A 27,082-nucleotide genomic window follows, 5' to 3' on the forward strand; every position below is an offset into this window, starting at 1 on the left:
GATGCAGACACATCACACTAAAATAGTGAAGTGTGCATGGGCAGAAATCTACCCCTATTTGGTCTGATGTCCGGTTCCTTTAGGAGTTCTAGTAGCTACTACCGAATGTCCCCATGAGTAGTTGAATCCTAGAGTAATTAAAGCCTAGTTTCTTTACCCTATCATGTTCTTTATTCCTAAGGTGACATGACCTTCCTATTCCTAGGCTCTTAGTCTCATATCCCATTGTGAGATTCATTTACACTCTAGCCTTCTCAGTACTAAAGTTCCACTAGATTGTTAAATTAAGTGGTCAGTTCAATCTACCAATTCTAGCATTAATTTCAACAAAGGGAATGCACAATTAAAGTTGATGCGAGCACAGCATTGCTTAAGCCATAATAACCCTAGGGCATTCACATTGTTGAACCCCTAGGAGAGTTTAGTTCATGGTAGATGATAGAATAAACATCTTTGTTGAATCATAAACCATAACTACAAGATAACGTTCGAGAGAAAATTAAATGACTATAATGAACGAATGAAATAAAAATGTTGGAAAGAAACTGCAATATCGAGGTGGCATCTTTGGGCAAACCCTTAAACTTTAGTCTTTTCCTAGGAAGATTCTCCTTTTTCAAGGTAGAATCGTGCTTCACCACATGTTTTCATGAGATAAGGGACCTAGAGCTACTACACCTTATAGGAACCTTCATTCTTAAGGCTACTAACTTGAGAGGTTGAAAATCTATCCAAACGACCAGTAGAAAATGATAGGAACGGCAAGGGAAAACATGGTAACTTCAGGGGATGGAGAGCTGTGTTGAAGTGGAGATCTTCATTACCTTATATAGACCTCAAAATGGTTGGGAAGGGCCAAATTTCATGCTCAGTAGGTTTACAAGGAAAAATCGGGACTGAAAAACAGTTGAGAACGGGAAAGTTGCAACTACCCTTGATTAGTTTAAAATCTAAAAAATTAGGACACGCTAATGCAGTCGCATCACCAGCCACATTGTCTGGCGCATCAAAGCAGATCCCTCCAGAAACGGTCAAAAACAACAAAATTAGCCCAAAATCAACAAATATACCTTGCAATACAAATTAAGGCCCCATGGCCTATTTAAGAATTTAAGATTAACTTTAGAGGGAAAACATATGTAAGAACAAATTTTTCCAAGCAAAAATACACAAATAAGACCCTACAAACATGCATTTCAAGGCATGTATCAGCTATTTATGTTTATGTTTCAGTGTCCCTATGGGATCACCACGTATGATTATGATTGTGACCCTCTGAAATCACTACCTATGAAATCGGGTCTTCGAATTCACCCTTTATGCTTATGCATATGTTTATGCCTATGATACGTGATGTACACCTGCGTCTCGATAGGAAGGCCAACAAGTTCATTTATTGGGCCCAGTAGTGGGTTAATTATGGAGTATTTGTATACTCATCCTTTTCTCTACATGCTTTTCAAGTAAAAGGAAGGACCAATCGACAAATAACAAGAAGAATCCATGACCAAGCTTTTGGGACTTGACATCACTTTCGCATGTGTTTTTCTCAAATTTCTATGTTTTTGTTTAAGAGACAGGAATTTAAAATTATTTGGTTGTTTTATTCAATTATTTATTTAATTTAACTTAAATTAGATTTAGGGGTACTCCGAACAATGATTCTATGATTTTATTCTTTAGTGCTTCGTTTGATAAAAAGGGTTTTATTTCTTTTACTTAAGTTTGCAAAGACTTTTTTTTAGTTGTCCATGCATATAGTAATTGTTGGGACTGGTGTCCTAATTCTTCCAGAGTTTCGTAGTTTGTAATCTGTACACATTGTTATGAATAAAATAAGAGTTATTTTATTTGACATTTACTTATATCCAATAAACAAAGCTCTATAGTTATTGTATGTAAACTTAAGTATGTATATGAGATATACTAGTGGATCATGCCTTAAATGATAACCTAAAAAGGTCTGTAGTATAAGGATTAAGGAGGGATACCTGATTGTTGACGAAAATTAAGGTGAACGCAATCATGTGTTGCAGGGTTTAAGCTATGCGTATATGTTCATGCGTCGGAGGTCATACGTTGGAATGGAAAGTATGCGTTAATCTAGTATGCAATGACCATGCGTTCCTATCACAAGTTTTCTTGCCTTCTCACCAAGTATAACAAGAACGCAAGTTTCTCGGGTAATCCTAGGTCGAACATGGGGACTTGTCACTCAATAACACTTGTGAAGCAATGCGTTTGAGGCGATGAATAAAAGTAAAAAGAAGAAGTTTAATGGATTACACACTACTCCTACTCCTAACTAAACAGAGTGAGCAATGGAAGACTTGCAATGAGAATTGGTAGATATGCAAAAATTGTTAACGCATAGTAATGTTTATTATCTTAAATCGCTCGAGTAATCCCAGCTTGTCACACTAGCTCATCGCACACCTCTCGGTGGTCAACCGCATGACTATATCTCTATAGTGCATGGTTGCATCGAGCATAAGACTGTGTCTATCTCTAGGAACAATGCATATTTTGCTTTAGTGCGTTCCATCCTTTACCTTCTCAGACAGTTAGATGGGGCTAATTAACTTATAGGCAAGCATTGCAACAACCCATCGACAAGTGTTGCTACAACCTTTCACCAAGCAAAGAGGATTAACTCACTATACTCGATGAAGGTAAACGATGATAAAGATAAAGACGAAGAAGAAGATGGTATTGAAGGAATCAAGATATGCATTGATTACAAAATGTCTTAATATCTTAAGCTAAAATGTAATACAATACAGAGATTAGAGAAGAAATGAAAAGACTCTACGTTAAGGCTACTAGTGGTGCCATGGATGGATGGTGGAGATGTCTCTCTTGAGCTCTATCTCCGGTGAAAGCTCCGGTCGTCACTCGGATTGGTTTGTGGAGATGAAGAATCCTCATAGAAAATCTCGCTTATGCTCTCATCTATGATCGCAAACCTCTACCTTAAGGCAGAAGTTTGGATGATTTGAAGTGAAGGACCAATGGCTATTTATAGAGTTCAAACGCTGACAGCAATCATGATTGTTGTCTCACTGCTGCCTTTGTCATAGTATGGGAAATGTCACATCATCTTATCTTGTTGATACTCCCAAAGTATGCGTTCGAGCTTAGTTCAAATGAAGTATCAACGCATTCCACCCATCTTGCGATCGCCCTTCTATTATGGTTATAACTTTGTAACTGCAACATCCATGCGATGACCACAACTTCTCATTGATGACCGCATTCGCTTGACGACCGCAACTTCTATGCGATGGACGCATGCGATCACCGCATGCATTCGTCTATGTAATAGCTCAGGTTTCACTGAATGCGATTGTCTTTGCAGTCACCTGACTTCAGCGCATGCGTTTGATTTTACGATTGCTTATTTCCAACGCATGCATTTGATTCCTGCGATAGCTACAAAAATAGACATTTTGGCATGGAATAGTGAGGATTTAGGTATTGATCGACGCAAAACTCAATTTTTCACAAATTCTAAGTATTATCACCGCATTTTCTACTTGTTATCCCTCATAATTCTAAATAAAAAGCTTATAATAACTGGCATTTCTGGTGGAGGTTATTGGTGGTTTTCATGGTAACCATGAGATAAAAGGAAAAATATTTTCCTAAATTTAGTATGATTAAGATTTGAGATTTTTCATTCTCGAAAGATTCACGGAAAGGTTGTCAAATGAATAGGATTCACTAAACGATAGCTGAAGAGAGATTAAAAGATCGTGGAGTGACACTACATGATAGTTCACTCAACTAGCCATTTGTTAAACGATAACAGAGCATTTGCTATACGATCGCGGAGCATTTGTTAAACGATTGGGCATTCCTCTTGCTCATCTGTCATCTTCCACTTGCTTAATCATTTACATGATTTTTCTTCCTCCGGTCTCTTCCACTAACCAAGTCCACACAGAGCCCACACTTCTAGATTCTCACATCGATAATACCAAGGTAGCCATTGTGTGGTGTCGTACTCAACTCGACTGAGGTTGAGGTGTTTTTGGAGGTTGTTCATTGAGTTTGCGGTGTTCGTGTGGTGGTTGCTGTGATTGTGCTATGTTGCAGTCGTTGTGTTTGAGCATTCGTGTGTTGCAGTCTTAGAGATTGAACAAGCGTCCGTGATCAAGAGAGTTTGAAGATGAGTCTTCAAAGATATGTATGATATCTTCCTTGATCTCATTGTTAAGCATGCTGTAATTTCGTTTTATACATGACTAGTTAGTTTCTATTTCTTGATTGTAATTATGTATGTTCAAATACGAATGGAATTTGGAACGATCATTCTGCTGCTCCTGGAAATCCTCATGTCTGATTTCCTTCAAATGATATCAGAGTCAGGTTGTTCTGATAATTTTGAACTTCTTTTACAGTCATGGTGGGTTTTCTACATTACGTTTAATTGTTAAATGCATTTATGGATGGCATTGATGAATGTTTACGAGTTTAATTTCCTTTATTTAAAGCTTTCTTTCAATTACAAAGTGTTAATTTGTAAGGGCCTCTGTGTTTTTAGTCATAATTAACATATAATTGAATCTGTAATTCAAAGAGTTTGAGTTTGTCGAGTCGTTCATCATGAAATTTTGAAGCATGGAGATGCGATTCTCAAGGAAGAAGAAGACCAAGAGTTGGTCGTATCATGTAACCTCAAATAAACGATCATTGGAATTTGGCTAAACGATTGTGTAGATTTTTCTATGAGATCGTGTAGTATTTACTAAACAATCGCTTAGCTAATGTGAAACGATGGGGTAAAGTGTTTTCTCTATAGCGTAGCGTTGGTTGCCTGATCGCGTAGACGCTGAAGGTAAACGATCAAGTGGGTGCATGTGATACTCATCATTTAATAAAACGCACACACTAAACGATCTAGTTAGCATGCCCATCGCATAGTCACTGACTACACGATCACGCGGTATACGATACTTAGGCATTTGCTCAGCGATTGTTTAGACGAGCGTGCTTCATCACATCGTTGTCGTTTAGACGACCATATAAGGCTTGCCTTGTGAAGCGCGTTGCATGATCACGTACCTCGTGCTTCATCGCATAGTAAAAGGTACACGATCGTTGTTAAACGATCGTTTAGCACTAGAAGTGTTGGTAAACAATTGAGTAAATGTTTACTATTTCGTGTAGATGATCGTAAGGTGTTTTGGTATACGATCAGTGGAGACGCGGACTTCGACCGGACGGTTCAAGACCCGGTTTGCCAGTTTGAACTGGTGACTCTTTGCTTTTGTAATAGTTAGCTTTTGTTTTAAGGATTTTAAGCAAAGTATTCTGATGCATCAACTTTTATTTAATATACATGAGATATATGTGATTTATATGGCATAGTGTATGACATATAGATTTGAAACCCACCTTAGATTGTGCAATTATTCATGCATCATGTATTATAAATGTTATAATATGGCATAATGAAATTACAAGAAAGCATGCGCATGCATCATGAAAATACAAGAGTTATATTTATGCATGCAGTAAGTATATTCCTGCATCATCTTTATATTATAAGCATTATAGTATAAGGGTGAATGGAAGCATGTTTTGTTTGGTTCATTGTTGTTTTGTATAAGTGTTATATAAAAAGTAGCAATGAATGAACAGTGCATGAAATATGACACTTAGGCTATTTGTAAAAGTTATGAATCCCTTGTATGTGTTTGCTTTGCGTTGTGGATGGTTTGGCTATTTCTGTTATAAATGTTATAATAAAAATTAGAACTAAAATCGATAAGAAAGAGTTGCATGTGGACTTAGGCAAACTCATGTTTTAAAAGGGTTTTATAATTGGATTGAGATAGACCTAAGTTCAAGGTTCTAATGGGATTAGCAACCTAGTTTAATCTTTTTAAATCAGTTTAATAGGATTAAATTGATTGGCATAAAAGATTAAAATTGTATTAAATCTATCTATAAGGAACCTTTTATCTAAGGCGGGTTCTGTCTAGGTTGAGGTACTTAAGATGACGGAAATGGAATACCCCTACCTGGAAACCTACCTGGAAAGGTGAATTAGATAGATTTTCTACAAGCATGTGACATTTAGTCAAAGACTCCATTAAATAGTTTAATGGAAGATGATCAAAAGTTGTTCAACTATCCAAGGTAAAAGTTACTCTTAAGCAAACCTAAAAAGTCACTTAATTAAAATTCTTAGTCGTGTTTTTTCTAAATAAACTAAACCTTAGGTTATAAAATACTCAGTGGGAGGAAGAAATGTATTTGATATGTCAATGATTCCACTCACGTTTCTCCCTGAATGTTCATGTCGTGAGATTCATGCTTGGCCTCATGGTGCCCTGGGAGCATCCCCCTTCAGATGGTGTTTTCATGAGTCAATATCAAGGTGGACGGAGAGAGTGTTTATCGTAAGTGGGTGAAGGGTGTGTGTCAACACGTCCTATGGTCTTTGTCATTGGTTCGTACAGTGAGATCATTCTGTACTCCCTCGTGGTGTCTTGGGAGTGTCCCCCTTCGGATGAGTTTTGTGCAGTTGGTCAATATCAAGGTAAACTCAAGAAATGAATAGAGTCACTTTACTTTTTTCCCCAATCGAAATTTTTCCCTTCGAATTGGCTACTTGTGATGGAACTTTAGGGCCAAAAATGGCAAGTCACATTTACGGGAAATTATAAATAAGTTAATGATTTCTTGATCAAATCAATGATGGCTAGTCGTTATAGGAGCAAGAGTTGTTCTGGTATTAATGGCTGGTTGAGAATGTCTCAATTCATAAGAGGGATAAATTGATCACCCTTCAACGTCTTTTGTCCTAAACCTTTGGAGCGTCATTGCGAAACTAGATGTCACACGGGATTCATGTTAGTTTTGCTAAACCGTATTGGATGTTGTTTGTTTTTTTCAACGGATATTTGCTTAAAACCTAACTTAGGTCAATATGTTTTTGTTTTCAGCAACATGTTTGATTTTCTATTTAATCCCTTTAATTTGACCGGTTACATACAGTGGAAAGAGTCTTGTAAAACTTATTTCGTAGTAAACAACCTCGAGTTTTTCATGGTTGAGGAATGTCCTCAAATCCCAACCCTTGATGCATCACGAAGTGTTCGTAATGCATATAAGGTATGGATGAAGGCTAATTCATTGGCCCAACTTCACATTTTGGCTAGCATACCTGATGTTTTGGCCAAAAGGGTTGAGAACATGATCATTGCATGTGAAATCATGGACTCGTTGTAAGAATTGTTTGAACGTCAGTTCTTAATTTTCGAACAAAAAGGGATGGATGAAAAAACCAGTAGTGTCAGTTCCCAAGTTAAACTCCAGGAAGAGAAAGGAAGTATTGCTGACTTTGTTACAGTTCATCGAAGAGCAGTATTTTCTGAAATTGAACTTGGAGCTTATTTAGGTTCTGATACTGATCCCACTACTCTCCGAAAGAGGGCGATGTCTAAAGACAGTAAATATGATTTATTGGTCTTGGAGACGTGCTTGGTAGAGAATGATAATTCTTCCTGGATCCTTGATTCGGGTGCTACTAATCACGTCAGTTCCTCTTACCAAGGATTTAATTCCTGGCAAACGTTCCCACAAGAAGAGATGACTCTTTGAATCAGTATTGGTGAGGTTGTTTCAGTTGTTGTTGTGGGCAGGCTGAAGTTATTTTGGGACAAGAAACATTATCTGTTACTGGATAATGTTTTCTAGTTCCTCATATCAATAGGAACTTAATCTCGGTTTCTTATCGCATTGAACATGGTTATACTGTCTCTTTTTCTGAGAGTAAAGTGTTTATTTTCAAGAATGGAATGAAGAATGGTTTTGGTTCAATGGAAAGTAACTTATATATACTAAGGTCGTTAGTCATAAATGATGGAAAAGTGGGCATGCACAACGGAAATAAGAATCGATTTTACTTTGATTGCCCAAATTAAACATGCAACCCAAAAGAATTAATTAGGGTTATTTTGAAATATACCTTTGAAGCTCCAAAACTTGTCTATCTTTCACGCACACGAACTGGACAACCACTAGAGTTGACCTATTATCCTCTAGACTCAGAACCGGGTTGTGGGACCCATGGATGAAGAACCCAAGAGAGAGAAAAAGAGATGGAAATAGTAGAGTGAATTTTTGGGTTGGGTTTAGATTTTTTCAGCCTAAATTTTAAAAACCAATTTTTGCAAAATATACAAAAGTTTTTAATCCAAAATCACAAGCCTATATTTATAGAAAATGGCCATGCAAAATTGCATGAAATAACTTCATGAAATCCCAACACCTAGAATCCACTATCTAAGTGGGCTTAATGTCTTCACTATAAGCCAACACCTAGCCCACTATTTTGTTAGTGGAATTATCCAACAAAAGTTTGGATTTTCCCACTAACTTTAGTCAAAGGGCAAAATAGTCATTTGGTCAAAGTCAAACTTTGACCAAAAAGTCAACATTTTGACTTTTTATGATTTTTTTCGTATTGACTAATTTTGACCTCCCAAGCACGAATCCGCATTCATTTTCTCGAAATTCAAATCACAATTGAATACAAGGTTGGTCAAAGTTTGACTTTTCAAAGTCAAAAGTCAACTCTTTGACTTTTTACATCTTTGACCATTTCCATTATTTTCGAGTTTCCGAATATGAACGTATTCATATTCTTGATATTTAAATCACATTTAAATATTAAAGTTGTATCTCTAAACTAAAAAACCGATCACTATATTACAGATATTTGTCGGTTTCTCTCTCTTCACCTAATTCGAACAATTCGAATTATTCTATCATATTGTTCTAAGTTTATTCCATATGAGCTAGTAGGGGAACCTAATGGACCTATAGATCATGGGCTCCAACAATCCGAGATTAGCTGGCTAATATCTTTAGACGGAGCTAATCAACATTCGTTAACTAACGGGTCATTCCATTATAGTCCCGTAGTTGCACTCCCCTCAATATAGATATATTTGTGTCCATTTGATGTAACCATGATTAGTAAGTTAATCCTTCACAGGTTGTTTGTAATTTCGTCTGGGTCATAAAAATCGTTTTACCCCCGAGACTACATCTTATTCCTTAAGTTCCATTGATCCTCTAATGAACAATTGGTTTAAGGTCCAACCTATAAACCGAACCCCTCTCGGGCCAATGAGGGTGGGAACCCTTGTTCAAGACCTGGATTCAGTACTAAAGGGAAAAACCTATCTACTATCTCTATAACGGGTAGGAGTGAATTACGTCTTACACACTATGTTCCTAGCTATCCACCTGATCTTACCCCTGAAATGGGAGGCTTACTGGGCTAGCGATAATGAGTTGCCCTCACCTATGCAGATTTAAGGATAATTTCAAGTGAACAGGAGTTTATAGTTAGTTCAGAATTAAGATTAAGTTACCTAGGTCATCAATTAACGAAATAGTCAGTTTTATACATTAAACGACATTTAGAACGTAAAAGTGACTATTTCATGGTTCAGTCTTATGTAAACTCTTTACATAGGATGCCCCCATTTTCATGTCTCTACATGAACGGTTTAGAATCACATCGTTTGTACTAACTACAAAATGGGCCGCATCCATAGTGTCCCCAGAATAAGGTGTCCAACCTTATTCATATACTATAGACCATTTTGGCTATATATATTTGAACTTGATCCACATTTATGTCACTACATAAAGTTCAAACTTAAACTTAATAGCCTCAGAACCTTAGTTTGGATTCATGAATATAGAATTTAAATTTACTAAAGATTTTCAATAACAGCTTTCTTGAACAAGAATATGATATTACAAACTACGAGTTTTAGGACATAAAATCCAACAATAAAACCCTTGTTTAATACTGAAATGTTTAGTACAGCGACAACAGCTAAAAGACCAAAGGTTTTTCCTAAGGAAAACGCCCATTTTTGGCATCTAAGGTTAGGTCACATCAACCTCAATAAGATTGAGCAGTTGGTGAGATGTGGACTTCTAAAAAGTTTTGAAGAAAACTCCTTGTCGGTGTGAATCATGCCTCGAAGGCACGATGACTATTAGAAAAGGTTACAGAGCCAAAGAAGCCTTGAAGCTTGTACATTCTAACCTATGTGGTCCGATGAGTGTTAGGGCTCAAGGTCGGTTTGAATATTTCATCTCTTTCATAGATGATTATTCAAGGTACGGGTATCTCTACCTAATTCAACGTAAGTTTGAAGCCCTTGATAAGTTCAAGAAATATACGGCTGAAGTTGAAAACTTGTTAGGTAAGAAGATAAAAAACACTACGATTTGATCGTGGTGGAGAGTATATGAACCTCCCATTTAAGAACTATATGATAGAACATGGAATTACATCCCAACTCTCGGCCCTAGGTACACCTCAGCAGAATGGTATATCAGAAAGGAGAAACATAACCTTATTGGACATGGTTCGATCTATGATGAATTAGCTCATCTTCCAGACTCATTTTGGGGTTTTGCAGTGGAGACTTCCTGTTTCATTCTAAACAGTGTTCCCTGGAAAAGTGTATCTAAAACACCTTTTGAGTTGTGCAGAGGCCGTAAAGGTAGTTTACCCCACTTTAGGATTTGATGGTGTTCGGCCTATGTGCTCGTAACTAACCCGGAGAAGTTAGACCGCATTCAAAAGTTTGCCTTTTTATAGGCTACCCCAGGGAAAAGAGGGGTGGATACTTCTATGATCCGAGTGGGAACAAAGTGTTTGTTTCTATAATTCTATCTTCTTAGAAGAAGACCACATCCGGGATCATAAACCATCAAGTCAGCTTATTTTACTTGAGATTTCTAGTGAAATTGAGACTACTGAGGGTTTAACAAGAGTTGTTGAACAGATTGACAATTCAACCAGAGTTGTTGAGGTCGATACATCTAGTCAAACAACTCAAGAGTTGAGACTGCCTCGACATAGTGGAAGGTTTATTGATAACGGTCAGAAATACATGTTATCATAGTGCTGAGTTACTAAATATTGTTGGAATGCGTTGATAGAATATGATAAATTGCATCCATTAAGCATAAAATCTATAATATTGCGGTCACATGCATCAGCACATTGGAACTATTGATTTTTGTATTTTTTTTTTTTTTGTGCAGAATATACGCTAACGCATTACAGAGATTGCGATCATAGGAATTCATCGGTCAAGCGCAACTTCACCACAAGACTTTGCGTTGATCGCGCTCGCAAATATTCTCCTGAGAAGAGTCACCGTAACTTGGTCAGCGCGACATGGTGGATGCATCCGGATGAAAGGACAATTAAGATCGATGGGATAGAAAGCTGCGAAAATCAAAAAAGAGAACAGTCGGATCAAAATTAAGTTGACAGTCGATAACGGTCACAAAGTACATCCAGCTTTATCGGTGACAATTATCCGGCGCATCAGTCAGAAATTAAAGCTGTCCCATCTGTACAACCAGGAGAGAGAAGCCGTCTTTCACCTTTGATGCCCTATAAATACCAAGTGCATTCTTCAGATAAAGGGTTAAGCAGTCGATTACTTCACCACTTTACAAGTTCATACCTTTGTTCATAGTTTTCTTTTCCATTTCACAGCGGAGCTAGAGAAGAGTGGTGACGTTTGAGATCGTCCAAAGCGGCTCGAGAGAGAACCTTGGGGTGTAAGAGCAGAGAGCGGGTTGACTCTCGCGAAAGCAAGAACATCTTTAGAGCACGAGTAGAACAGTGTAACACCTGATGGCAAGAAATTACTCCAGGCTCTTTACCATACTTGCATTGTTATTCTGTACTTCATCTTTTATCTATTCAATGGAAGTTATATTTCTACATTTTCTCACTCTCTTAATATGCATGAGTAACTAAACCAGTTGAATGGGTTGAGTGGATCTATGCTAACATGTTCTAGGAAGTTCATTGCTTACAATTTTCTTGTTTTATGTTGTGCAAAACATCCCTTTAGAGTACTCGAGAGAGAATCTAAAGAAAGAACCTAATGTCTCGAGAGAGTAGGTTAGAATCTGACTTGAATGAGCAAGATTAGACCTGCATAAACAAGAAATAGGACTTAGAGATAAGCTCTGTTTGTCATATTGCATCGCGTGCATCCTAGGAATAGGAATGATATTATGTGGTCGCATATTTGTATGAGTGTCATTCTATCATCGCATAAATAGAAATAGAGGTTTATGTGTAAACCCTATAGACTTATCGCATATTTATCGCATGCGTTCTAGCCTTAGAAGTTGTGGCATTCACGCCGATAAGTGGTTTACTATTGTATGCATGTTGCATGATCGCAAGGCATGAACGCAACCTAGGGAGTGTTAGCCAAAACCCTTCTCAACTCGTTCACCACATATTCATCGTATTTCCCGTTTACCAACTCTTTTCGAACTCTGTCGCATTTATTATTATTCTCATTAACGTAACAACAAACCAACTACCTCATTTAATTTACCTGTTACCGTAAAGTATTCATAAAAATCTCTAACGCAACTATTTTCACAAGTCCCTATGTTTGACCCTAGACTTACCAGGAAACTCAGAGGAATTTGCACTTAAATTCCACTGGGAAAACTTGAGTGCACAACGCAAACCCATCAACCCATATCATCCATATTCCATTTAATAAAATAACGCATCAAGCTTTTGGTGCCGTTGCTGGGGACTTCGGCAAAATAGTTTGTTATTGGTAGTTTTTTTTTTATTTCTTTGCAGGACTCTCAATCTCTAGCGTATTATGACTCGAAGATTGAGAGGACTTTTAGAAGAAGATTGAGAGACCGCCAAAAACAACAAGAAGAAACACCAAGAATGGCGGAGCAACCGATAGGAAGGGCCGCTAATGTGAACAATATAATGGCCAACCCCATCCTTCTAACGAATGACCGCAATAGACCTATCCGGGACTATGCGTTACCAAACCTCTACGATTTCTCTCCAGGAATCATGAGGTTGGCGTTAGATGGATCGAGGTTTGAAATGAAGTCGGTAATGTTGCAGACGATCCAGGCTGCTGGGCAGTTTGGAGGAAGACATGGCGAAGACCCACATACCCACCTCCGGAGCTTCATAGAAATCTGCAACACTTTTGTGTTCCCAAATATCTCAACTAAGAAAGTTTGACCAACATTGTTTCCCTTTTCTTTGTGTGACCAGGCGAGGAATTGGGCAGACTCTCTCGAACCGAGAGAGATAACTTCGTGGGAACAGGTGGTGGAAAAGTTTATAAAGAAGTACTTTCCACCAACTAAGAATGCTAGGAGAAGAAAATTGATAACAAATTTTGAACAAGAAGATGATGAATTGCTCAGCGATGCCTGGGCCAGGTTCAAGCGGTTGGTAAGAGACTGTCCATACAATGGCTTACAGAACCGCCTACAAATGGAGATTTTCTACAAAGGATTGAATCCCTCTTCAAAGACCGCTGCCAGTGCGGCAGCCATTAGTGGTTTGCTTGACAAGACTTACGAGGAGGCTAAGAGCATACTTGATCACATTCAAAATCATGAAGATTGGCAGGAAAGCGATCAGAGATCAAGGATCAAAGAAAATAACCCAAACAATGGGGCAATCGCATCCCTACAGAATCAAATGACCGCGATGATGAGTTTAATACAAGGCATCGCAATTAATAATATGGGAGCGAAAAAAAGGCAGGTTAGCACAATCACGCAGACGAATGCAAGTTGTGTCCTTTGTGGTGACGCTCACTCGATGGAAGAATGCCTAACAGACCCGCAGTTGGTATGCTTCATGAGAGATAATCCCTATTCCAATACCTACAACCCCAGGAGGAGAACCCACCCCAATTTTTCTTGGAAGAATCAACAATAAAATTTTCAACCTATGGCATAAAAAGATGGGCCACCAGGATTCTTTCAATGCAACAACGGTCTAGGGCAAAATCAAGCAAGCAGCTCACAACAACCACCGCAATCCTCTTCTCTGGAGGGCCTACTGAAGCAATATATAGAGAAAAATGAGATGGTGCTTCAAGAACAGGCCGCGTCCATCTGCAATCTTGAATTGCAAATGGGCCAGATTGCAAATGAGCTAAAAAGTTGACCGCAAGGAGCGTTGCCGAGCTCAACTGAGCTCCCTCGCAATGCTGGGGGTAATGGAAAGGAACAATGCTTGGCAGTTTCCTCTCTAAGTGATAACACGATTGCGAAAGTGGGGGAGAAGCGCATTGCGACCAACTTGAATGCGGTAATAACTGAAAACCCGCTGACCTATAATTTGGAGAAGCTCGAGAAAACAGACCCTGAAGTTGCATTCACCTGTATGCCTCTGGATCTTAAACCGGAAGAAGCTCAACCACCAATGACTCTGCAAAGACTGAAAAAGGAACCAAGTGAGGAAGAAAATATCACAATAGCGACTGCAGCGTAAAATGCTATGATCCTACAAAAAATGGGCAATCCGGGAATCTTCACAATCCCATGCTCTATTGGAGAGACCTTCAGTGGCCAAGCGCTATACGATCTTGGGGCAAGTATAAACATAATGCCGCTATGAATCTTCAAACAATTGAATGCCAGCCAACTTATGCTCACAAAGGAAACTCTCTTGCTCGCAGACAGATCTCGAATACATCCTGAAGGAGAGTTGAAAAATGTCACAATCTTAATTGATAAATTGATCTTGCTGGCAGAGTTCCTCATTTTGGATTATAAAGCGGACGAAGATGCGCCCATCATATTGGGACGATCATTCCTTTCAACCGGTCGTGCTTAAATTGACGTGCACAAAGGGGAAATTATAATGAGGATTCATGGAGAAAAGCTCCGGATTAAGGCAGTAAAGACCCTTGAAGATAAAGAAAAGAGAGAAAAGCCACCTTGGACGTAAGCAAGCAAGCCGAAAATAAGTGGTTCTTGCGTATCAAATGATCGCAATTTATCAGGGACGCAAGTTTTGGAAATTTCGATTCTTCAACCATTCTCCATCATTCGGAATTCTTACTTTATTTTTTCAATTCTGATTTATCCTTAGTTACTATCACTATCATTATTTTCTTTAAAAAAAAAAATACATTAACGATTTTTCTTTTGTTTAAAATAATTTGACTCTCTCTTTGTTTTCCTTACAACGATCGAGGCGCTGGATTCCGGCTATGTTACATGAAGAAGCATTCATCTTATTCCATCACCACAACCTAACGAAGAAAGATCGCCGCAAGGATGGATGCGTCAATACAATGCAGGTGACAGCGCAAATTTCGGGGTGTACTCTTCCTTATCTTTATTTCAAATTTTGCGCTATCGCATTGCATTTTGCTTTTCAGAGTTTTATCATTGCATCCCTTTTTATTACTGCAAACATTTAACGAGTAGATAAATTTAGTAGTTTACTGCATTCTATTTCTTTACCAAGTATGATTTCAATGATGAAAAATATGCTTCTATTTCTTTCGTATATATCAAAGTCAACTAAATCTTAAGATAGTCACTTCATAAAATATCTCTAGAAGTTAAGGGTTTGCTAACTTTCTTTCAAACTCTCTTTACAACGCTTCTAGAACATCGCATAACATTTTAATCTTTTGGAAATAGGGACATTGCCACATTTTAAATTTGGGGGTGAGGTATTTATTTTCGACCTTGCTATGTTACAAAAAAAAATATTTTTGAGAATAACAACTCCACCGTCAATGCAAATGGGAAACCTATGTTGATAAGACAAGTTGTGAAAGGCACTTACCCGTAGTTGGATGTCCATATGACACGTGGGGGCAAGCCAAAATGAAAGTAAGTTACCAAGATCAACGTATAAATCGATGACCGCAACTCCAATGCCAAATCGATATGAGTTTAGTCTAAGAAATAGTGCATTGCTCGTAGTTGGATGTCCGCATGACACACATGGAGGAAGCCAAAACGAAGGCAATGTACTTGGATCAGCACAAGGTCAGAAAAAAATAGCAATAAAGAAAATTTTTGTGCAAGGATAAATCTTTTGTCACCTCGGTAGGAAATTTTTGAAATAAATCATGCGATATTCCGGAATTTAGTAAAGTCCTTTTGAAAGCTAAACTTGCAGTCCCTAAATCTTAGAAATATTTTAAGAGTAGACTTGAATAAGACTTAAGAAAATTTCAATATATAGGATTTGAATAAAGTATCCTTGAGAAATCTAGGAAAAGAACTTTGCGGTGGACTTGCTAAAGGAATCTTTAGCTTATGCTTGAGGAAAAGCATTGTTTAAATTTGGGGGTGTGATAACGGACAGAAATGCACATTATCATAGTGATAAGTTACTAAACAATGCTGGAATGCGTTGATAGAATATGATAAATTGCGTCCATTAAGCATAAAATCTATAATATTGCGGTCGCGTGCATCAACGCATTGAAACTATTGATTTTTGTATTTTTTTTGTGTAGAATATGCGCTAATGCATTATAGAGATTGCGATCATAGGAATTCATCGGTCGAGCGCAACTTCACCACAAGACTTTGCGTTTATCGCGCTCGCAAATATTCGCCCGAGAAGAATCACCACAACTTGGTCAAAGCAACATGGTAGACGCATCCAGACGAAAGGACAATTAAGATCGATGGGACAAAAAGCTGACAGCAGTCGGATCCAAATTAAGTTGACAGTCGATAACGGTCACAAATTACATCTAGCTTTATCGGTGACAATTATCCGGTGCATCAGTCAGGAATTAAAGCTGTCCCATCTGTACAACCAGGAGAGAGAAGCCGCCTTTCACCTCTAATGCCTTATAAATACCAAGTGCATTCTTCAGAGAAGGGATTAAGCAATCGATTACTTCATCACTTTACAAGTTCACACCTCTGTTCATAGTTTTCTTTTCCATTTCACGGCGGAGCTAGAGAAGAGTAGTGATGCTGGAGATCATCCAAAGCGGCTCGAGAGAGAATCTTGGGGCATAAGAGCAGAGAGTGGGTGTCTCGCGAAAGCGAGAATATCTATAGAGCACAAGTAGAACAGTGTAATACCTGGTGCCAAGAAATTGCTCTAGGCTGTTTACCATACTTGTATTGTTATTATGTACTTCATCTTTTATCTATTCAATAGAAGTTATATTTCTACATCTGCTCACTCTCTTAATACGCATGAATAACTAAACCAGTTGAATGGGTTGAGTGGAACTAAGCTAACATGATTTAGGAAGTTCATTGCTTGCGATTGTCTTGTTTTATGCTGTGTGAAACATCCCTTAGAGTACTCGAGAGAAAATCTAAAGAAAGAATATAATGTCTCAAGAGAGCTGGGTTAGAATCTGAAGACCTGCATAAACAAGAAATAGGACTTAGAGATAAGCTCTGTTTGTCAACTTACATTGCGTGCATCCTAGGAATAAGAATGATATTATGTGGTCACATATTTATGTAAGTGTCATTCTGTCAGGTTTATGGGTAAACCCTGTAGACTTATCGCATATTTATCACATGCGTTCTAGCCTTAGAAGTTGTGGCATTCGCATCGAGAGGTGGTTTATTATTGTATGCATGTTGCATGATCGCAAGGCATGAACGCAACCTAGGGAGTGTTAGCCGAAACCCTTCTCAACTCGTTCACTGCATATTCATCGTATTTCCCGTTTACCAACTCTTTTCGAACTCTGTCGCATTTATTATTATTCTCATTAACGCAATAATAAACCAACCATCTCATTTATTTACCGGTTACTGCAAAGTTTTCATAAAAATCTCCGACGTAACTATTTTCACAAGTTCCTGTGTTCGACCCTGAACTTACCAAGAAACTCAAAGGAATTTACACTTGAATTCCGCTGGAGAAACTTGAGTGCACAACGCAAACCCATCAACGCATATCATCCATATTCCATTTAATAAAATAACGCATCAGTTATGAACCCACTGGATCGATACATGGGTTTGATTGAAACCCAGAACATCATTTCTAATGATGGGGTTGAGAATCCATTGTCTTTTAAGCAAGCAATGGAGGATGTTGACAAGTATAAGTTGAGTAAGGTCATGAACCAAGAGATGGAGTCTATGAACTTCAATCAAATCTGGGAGCTTATGGATCAGCCTAATGGGATAAGACCTATAGGGTGTAAGTGGATCTACAAGCGAAAGCGAGGTGTAGATGGAAAGGTGAAAACCTTTAAGGCTAGGCTCGTGGCAAATGGTTATACCCAGGTTGAGGGAGTTGACTATGAGGAAACTTTCTCATCTGTTTCCATGCTAAAGTCTATCAGGATACTCCTGTCCATAGCCACATTTTATGATTATGAGATATGGCAAATGGATGTCAAGACTGTCTTTCTTAATGCTAATCTTGAGGAGACCATCTATATGGCTCAACCATAGGGTTCGTAGTTCCAGATTAAGAGCAAAGAGTTTGTAAACTTAATAGGTTCATTTATGGGTTGAAACAAGCGTCTAGATCGTGGAACATTAGATTTGACAGTGCGGTCACATCGTTTGGCTTTGATCAGAACGTTGATGAGCCTTGTGTTTATAAGAAGATCATCAACAGCTTAGTAGCTTTCCTGGTACATATGTGTAGAAAGTCGGGTTGTTATGGTTCATTTTGGTATTTATACTTTTAATTTTGGTTCATTTTGGTTCCTATTTTCAAAATGTCCAATTGGTTCATGTACTTAAAAAAGTGGTCATTTTAGTCTCTTATTTTCATTTTTATTTCAACTTTAAGAAACCAAAATGATCACTTTTAGCAATACAGGGACTAAAAAGAACTAAAGTTGAAAATACAATGACCAAAATGAACCAAATTTGAAAATACAGGGACTAAAATGAACCAAAATAAATGTCGCATGCATTCTTGCGATGCAAAAGAAAATTTTTCACGAGATTTAAGCAACAAAAAATCAATTCGTCGTAGAAGTTGCAAAAAATTGATTTTAAGTAGCAACAATTGTAATATATTTCTATTTTGTCATAAAAATTGTGATCACTAAGACCCCGTTTGGTAACCATTTTTTTTTTCGAAATTCAGCCCACTTCATCCACATTTCTTATAATGATTTGTATATTTTTTAAGTACAATGGTTGAATTCTTAGCCAAATTCCAAAAACAAAAATAACTTTTTGAAAGTTACTTTTTTTAGTTCTCAAAATTTGGCTTGGTTTCTTAAATCATTGGTGAAAAGTAGATAACAAAGAAAAAAATATGAAGGTGGAAGTAGTATCCATAGGCTTAATTTTCAAAAACAAAATGGTTACCGAGTGGGGCCTAAATGTTTTTCGTTTTTATCGCTATAAGCAATTTTTTGTTGTGAAAATTGAAAGCACATAGACCAAAATAAACATTTTGAGAATACAAGGACCAATATATGATTAACCAAAATCGAAAGTATAGGGACTAAAGTAGTATTTAAATGTTTTATTTAAAAAATGTGCTTCAAAAAATTTTATAATAGAAAAAATGTGCCCTTTCTAGGTGATTAGTTAGGCTGCTCGGTCTAAGATTTTTATCTGTTGTCTTAGGTGACTTGGGGCTTCTCTTGTAGAGACTCATACTTATTCTCCCTCGAACTTTTTCCCTTGAGTTGTTTGTGCTTTTGTGTTTGGTGGTTTTTGTTTCTTTCCATTTCCTTGTTGTTTTGTATTTTCAGTGTGCCTTGATCTCGAATTGTGAGGTCCTTCTCTTTTCAGTAATTCAATATCTTTGCCAAAAAAAATCTATGTAAATAGTTGAGAAATTTTTAAAAAAATAAGGAGTTTAGGATACGAAAGAAAAGTAAAAGTCAAGGATGAATATAAGATTCATTCAAATGAATTAATACATTGTATGTGGAAAAATACAACTTTTCTTTGGAAGAACATAATGAAAGCACATAAGTTGAACCATAAACATGAGGATAGATTGAGACGTTAGTTTGGCCAGTTTGATAAACATCAAGAAATTGAAAGTCAAAAGCCACCATAAAAAATTATTACAACTCTCAATATTCTATCACAAATTAATTTAGAAGACATAGCGACTTAGCTATTAAAATTTTAATGTAAAATTCTTTAAATCAAAGATGAAGAATTTATTATAAAATTCTATCTTCCATTTATACATTTGTTTGTTGAACTTGCAATCAAACAAAGTTTTTCTTTTCTAATATTTCGAATTTAAATAAGCTTGAAATTTAGTCCATAAAAGATGATTCATTAGCTTTGTTATATGTTTAACATTCCCGAAAAATGTCACACTCATGAATATTAAAGATATCTATGGGCACCAATTGCATGAATCCTTGTTCTAACACACAAAACAACTTGCACAACCACTCCTTATCTTTCGATTTTCCAATCCTACGATTAAGAGCCTTCGGTAACACAAACGAGAAAACAATGACTTCTTTGCTCCAACAGGATCGAGCACGACCCATCATCAGCGAGAATCTTTGGTAACACAGTCGAGACAACGATGATTTTCTTTGCTCCAATGAGATCAAGGACAACTCATCGTCACCTTTCTTGCCCGGGCCCTTGTTGGTGTGGTATCGTTATCGATGTTATAACCCAATTATTAATCAACTTGCTAGGCGGCTTCCAAACGCCTTTCCATCAACCTTCATGCTTCATTTCATTAACAACTTCCAAAGTCTTGACTGTTCTTTTTCCCCATTTTTTTTTTAACCACAAGGCACATGCCAATGAATTCTCACACTTTTGATTGACTTTGTAACAAAATAAAACCAGCTAAACAAGCATCCTTCATCATCTCTTTCATTTGCATATTTGATAGGTTTTTGAAAGAAGCTTTGTTTGAGTTTGGAGGGGAAACATGGAGAGCCATTTGATATGGGTGATATTGAGTGTGGTTGTAATGGTATTGGAGATCAGCCTCATGACTCATGCAGCTGTTCCAATGGGTATTATGAAACAGATTGATAGAGTAAACAAAAATGGCCCTTATTTAGGCATAGTGGTGCCTAATGCCTTTGAAATGAAGCCTCTTCTTCAATCTCCAAGCTTTATGGTTGATCATAATCTTCCACACTTGGATTTTTCAGGTTTTCCAAATCATCGTCTATTATACTTTTGTGTAAGAAAAGACTACATAACGATCAATATTTGTAATTCTTTTAGTTTTCTTACTATTATCTTTATTTTATAGGTCGACGGTTTCGATTTGGACGTATAAGAGGCAAGAAAGTTATAATTGTGATGACAGGACTAAGCATGGTATGCTTACGTAGATGTTAATAATACGCTCTCTTTTTTTTTTTTTAATGGTATGCTTACATAGATATTAATAATACGCTTTTTTTTAGGTTATTAATTTGAAAAACAATATTAAGTTAGTTTGTCGAACATATTTGATAACTTCTCTTCTTCTTTTAGATTTAATTGAGAATTTTAAAAATTAGAAAGAGATGATGGAAAACGTTTGATATGTCTTAAAAAACAATGAACATCTTTATCGATATAGAAAAGTTACCTGAGAAAAAAGGCAATAAAATACATATTGATTTGTTGAAAGTTAGAACTGACAATTGAATGCAATGAATTGATGGGGTATTTTTTTTGGAGCTAAACATGTGGATGTTAGAGATCGAACTTCTAACCTCTAAGTCAAGAACAAGGATCAAAATACCAAAATCGAAATCGAGATATTTTAATTTATATCGATAAGATTTTCTGTAAATAAAAAAACTTATCTAAATTAATAACTGTTTTTTTACTTCCAAACTAATTTATAAATCTTATTATTACTCATATTTATATTGAGATTAATATAGATGATAGTTTGTTATGTTTTATGGGTATTTTTAAAAGATATCGAAGATATCGATTGACCTTAATATCGATATAGAACCTTCTGATTCATAAATATCAACCAGATGCTTCAATCCTTGTTTAAGGGCATATGTCTTAACCAATTAAGCTATGTTCAAATTGGTAAATTGAACGAGATTTGAACCATCTTTGAATAGCTTAACGCAGGAACAACCACAGAGTTGCTTCTAACTCTATTTAGATTAAAAGGTGTGCTTCATCATGGAATAGCTGGAAATGCAGATCCTCAGCTTGAAATTGGGGATGTAACAATCCCTCAATATTGGGCTCATACAGGCCTATGGAATTGGCAGGTAAGCAAATCCCTTCATATGAATTCTTTGATGCTTCCCTTTGGATTCTTCTCAATAGACAAGGGATCAAAGACTCAAAACAATGTCTTTTCCTAATGCTAAGTTTGTCATTTGACTTCATTTTCTAATCAATTCAAACTTGTGAGCAGCGGTTCGGAGATGGACCAGACGACGAACTTGCATTAGAATCCAATGGAGATTACACGAGAAAAATCGGTTTCCTGAAATTTTCGAACTTCAGTACTGTTGATACAAAGACAGAAACAACTGTAGACAACCTTTTAAACAATGTCTGGTACCAACCAGAAGAGATCTTCCCTGTTGATGGAACTCCTGAAATCAGACAGCATGTCTTTTGGGTTCCTGTGGACAAACACTACTTTTCAGTAGCCAAGAAACTTGAGGTACTTATCTGCCTAACCCCACTATCTCCATAGTAATTGAAACAAACATGTTCCCAGTCTATAGTCCAAGACTAAATTAAGTTTGAAGTAATCAAATCAACCTAACTTGTTTGGCTTAACTATGAAAAGAGACAAGGAGAGAGCATAACAATCTACCATTTGAAGATTTTAAAGCTCTCTCTCTAGTTTGCACGATATGCATATGATGAGGCCTTATGAAAAATTTCTTATTCTATGATAATCACTGTGTATAGCTACAAGATAGGCTCAACGGATATGAATGTTATGTTTGAAGAAACATTTTTCATGATTGTAGGGATTGAAGTTGGAAGGGTGTCTGAATTCAACAAATTGCTTACCAAGAGCGCCTGTTGCAGTGAGAGTGCAAAGAGGGGTCAGTGCCAATGTGTTTGTTGACAATAAAGCTTACAGAGAGTTCCTGCAATCAACATTCAATGTGACCTCCATTGACATGGAAACTGCAGCTGTGGCACTCGTCTGTCTTCAACAAAAGATACCCTTCATTGCAATTAGATCACTGTCTGATTTGGCTGGTGGAGGCTCTGCTTTGTCCAATGAGGCTGCCGCCTTTGCTGTATTAGCATCCCAAAACGCTGTCACTGCTCTTGTTAAATTCATCACTTTACTGTAATAAAGCAGAAAGATGCTAGCAGTTTCTGCAACAAAGGATGATTAATTGACAATGCAGTGTTGTGAACTTTCAACATCCTGTTCTTTTTATCTCAATAGATTCAATCAATTTCTCGTGTTACAACGAGGCTACCATCAACTTTTTAACTTATTTCTTGGTGGCACAGCACCAGGATTCTATATCGCACGTCAAGGCGCGGGCTTGCAGTTCTTTTGTATGGTCTTCCTCACACACTTGGAACTCTAGTTTTCTCTAATTTTTGCAAATTAGAAAATTCGTCGACGACGAAAAATCAATTTGTTGCAAGAGTTGCAGCGAATTGATTTTTTTTAGCACAACTGTAACTAAATGTTTTTCGTTGTTGTCACTAAAAATAGTTTTTTTTTGTAGTGAAAGTTGAAATTTTAGGGACCAAACTAAACATTTCGAAAATACAAAAACTAAGATGATAAAAAAAAATTCAAACTATAGAAACCAAAGTAGTATATAAATCTTTTATTTATTTATTTATTATTATTATTTAAAAAAAGACTTTTGAAAAGTTTATAATAGAAAAAATGACTGAAAATAGTTCTAAATAAATAGTTTAGAATTTTTGAAAAAAAAAAAGTTTAGAAACCATAAAAGTCAAGGATGAAATAAGATTAATTCAAATGAATAATACATTGTATATGGAAAAATATAATTTTTCTTTGGAAGAACATATCGGAGGTACACAAGTTGAACAATAAATATGAGTACAAAAACGAGATGTTAATAAGAAATTGAAATAGTCAAACGCCACCATAAAATTGTATTACAATTCTATGCCACCATAAAAATTTATTACAACTCTTCAATATTTTATCACAAATTAATTAAGAAAACATAGCGACTTAGCCAAAATAACCTAACTCAGTCGTAATTGGCATGACCTTCCTTCTCGGAGGTTAGAAATTCAATCCCCACCCCGTAATTGTTGTGCTAAACAAATATAGTGGCTTAGCTATTCAAATAGCAATTGAACAAAGTTTTTGTCTAATCTTTTGAGTTTAAATAAGCTTCAAATTTAGTCCATAGAAGATGACCAAAAAAGTGTCGCAAATCATGAATATTAAAAACTTCTGTGGGCACAAATTGCATGAATCCTAGTTCTGAGACACACAAAACAACTTGCACGCAACCACTCCTTACTTTTCAGTTTTCCAATCCTTGCGATTAAGAGCCCCGGAAACACAGCCAAGACAATTATGGGTTCTTTGCTCCAACAGGATCAAGGACAATTTATTATTATCTTTCCCGCTCGGGTCCTAGCTGGTGTTTTAAACCACTCCTTACTTTTTAGTTTTCCAATCACTGTTAAAAATCTTTGGTTACACAGCCGAAACAACGATGAGTTCTTTGCTGATCCAATGGGATTGAGCCGACCCATTGCTATCTTTCCCACTTGGGACGCTCAGGTCCTAGCTGGTGTTCTAAACCATATATCATTATCAATATGATAATCCAATTACTATTCAACTTGCTAGGCTGCTTCTAAGGGCCTTAAACTCCATAAACCTTAATGCTTCATTTCGACTTCTTAATTCTTGACCTTTTTTTTTTTCTTTTTAGGTGTTCTGTACAATTTCAAAACCACAAGGCACATGCCAATGAATTCTCATACTTTTGATCGACTTTGTAACAAAATAAAACCACCTAAATAAACCATCTCTCATCATCTAGGTTTTTGGAAGAAACTTTGTTTGAGTTTGGAGAGGAAACATGGAGAGCCATTTGATGTTGGTAATGTTGGGTGTTGCTGTAGTAGTATTGGAGATCAGCCTTATGGCCCATGCAGCTGTTCCAGTGAGTGCTTTGGAACAGATTGATATAGTAAACAAAAATGGCCCTTATGTGGCCATAGTGGTGCCTAATGCCTATGAAATGAACCCTCTTCTTCAATTTCCAAAATTTGTCGTTGATCATAATCTTCCATACTTGGATTTTTCAGGTTAGCCAATCATCGTCTATTATGTTTTCATGCAAGGAGAGAGATGACAGTTGATATCCGTCATTCTTATAGTTCTTCTATTCTTTTCTTTTAAAGGTCGACGGTTTCGATTTGGACATATAGGAAGCAAGAATGTTATAGTTGTGATAACAGGATTAAGCATGGTATACTTATGTAGATATTGACAATATGTTTCTTCTTTAGTTTATTTAATTTGAAAGACAGGAACATGTTTGATCATTTTTCTTTTTTCAGATTGATTGAGAATCTTAAAAATTAGAAAGCGATGATGGAAAACGTTTGATGTCTTAAAAAACAACGAACATCTTTATCGATATAGAAAAGTTACCCCAGGAAAAGGCTATGAAATACATATTGATTTGTTGAAAGTTAGATAGACAAATGGGTAGCTTCCTTTTTGGAGCTCAACATGTGGAGATTAGAGATCGAACCTCTAACCTCTAGGTTGAGAAGAATGATCAAAATATTAATGTTGATAACAAGAGATTTTAATTTTATGGATCTATTGATAAACTATCCCTATGGATAGGATTTTATGTAAATAAAGAAATTTATTTAAACTACATAAATTAATAAGTGGATTGTTTTAACTTCCAAACTAAGTTATAAATCTTATTATTAGTATTGAAATTTATATGGAGACTAATAGACAATAATTTGTTATGTTTTATGTGTATTTTTAAAAGATATATAAGATATTGATTGATCCTTAATATCGATATCAAACCTTCCGAATTATAAATATATCAATGTATCGATGGATATCAATCATTGGTTAACGGCATATGTCTTAACCAGTTGAGTTATGTTGAGATTAACGAATTCATCAAGATTAGAACCATGAATTAATCTTCCCTCTATGAATAGCTTAATGCAGGAACAACCACAGAATTGCCTCCGACTCTGTTTAGAGTGAAAGGTGTGCTTCACTATGGAACAGCTGGAAGTGAAGATCCTCGGCTTGAAAATGGGGATGTAACTACTCCACTATTCCCCGATATTGGGCTCATACGAGTCTATGGAATTGGCAGGTAAGCAAATCCCTCCCGTTTGGATTCTTCTCAACAGACAAGGGAAAGACTCAAAACAATGTCCTTTTCTTATGCAAGTTTGTCATTTGACTTCATTTTCTAATCAACTCAAACTTGTGAGCAGTGGTTCGGAGGTGGACCAGAATACAAACTTGGATTAGAATCCAATGGAGATTACACAAGAAAATTTGGCTTCCTGAAATTTTCCAACTTCAGTATTGTTGATACAAAGAAAGAAATGTCTGTGGACAACCTTTTAAACAATGTCTGGTACCAACCAGAAGAGATCTTCCCTGTCAATGGAACTCCTGAAGTCAGACATGTCTTTTGGATTCCTGTTGACAAACACTACTTTTCAGTAGCCAAGAAGCTTGAGGTACTTGTCTGCCTGACCCCACTATCTCCATAATAATTGAAACAAACATGTTCCAAGTCTATGATCCTAGAGTAAATCAAGTTTGAAGTAATCAGATCAACCTAACTTGATTGGCTTACTATAAAAAGAGACAGGGAGAGAGCATGACAATGTAGAATGTACCATTTGATGCTTTATTTTAAAGCTCTCTCTAATTTGAATGACATGTATATAATGAGGCCTTATGAAAATTTCTAATTCCATGATAGAATCCAAAACAGAATCACCGTGTATTTCAATATAAAAGGTAAGAGCTACAAGATAACAAAAGTATTTGAGGCACTTGAAACATCTCCTTTCTTGAGCATGCAAGCCTAAATCATCAAAACAATTCTCTATCTTAATCATTTTCCCTTTCTATTTATAACCAAATACTCTTATAATACCCTGATAGCATTTCTATCATTCTGTTCAAACAAATAGGCTCTACGGATAGGAATGTTATGTTTGAAGAAACATTTTTCATGATTGTAGAGATTGAAGTTGGAAGGGTGTCAAAATTCAACAAATTGCTTACCAAGAGCGCCTGTTGCAGTTAGAGTGCAAAGACGGGTCGGTGCCAACATGTTTG

General features: G+C 36.6%; 1 protein-coding gene and 1 pseudogene across 1 annotated transcript; both read left to right on the top strand.

Annotated features, from left to right (window-relative positions):
- The first annotated feature begins 20,479 nt into the window (after positions 1–20,479).
- Positions 20,480–23,203, top strand: LOC120072234 (bark storage protein A-like). The gene is made up of 5 exons (XM_039024650.1): positions 20,480–20,936; positions 21,041–21,108; positions 21,861–22,016; positions 22,166–22,420; positions 22,737–23,203. The coding sequence occupies exons 1-5, from the start codon at positions 20,708–20,710 to the stop codon at positions 23,070–23,072; spliced, it is 1,044 nt and encodes a 347-aa protein (XP_038880578.1). The 5' UTR covers positions 20,480–20,707; the 3' UTR covers positions 23,073–23,203.
- A 1,612-nt stretch (positions 23,204–24,815) lies between these two features.
- On the top strand, positions 24,816–26,538 carry LOC120072026 (annotated as a pseudogene).
- The last annotated feature ends 544 nt before the right edge of the window (positions 26,539–27,082 follow it).

The sequence above is a fragment of the Benincasa hispida genome, chromosome 2, assembly GCF_009727055.1.
Source record: "Benincasa hispida cultivar B227 chromosome 2, ASM972705v1, whole genome shotgun sequence".
NCBI classification, from domain to species: domain Eukaryota; kingdom Viridiplantae; phylum Streptophyta; class Magnoliopsida; order Cucurbitales; family Cucurbitaceae; genus Benincasa; species Benincasa hispida.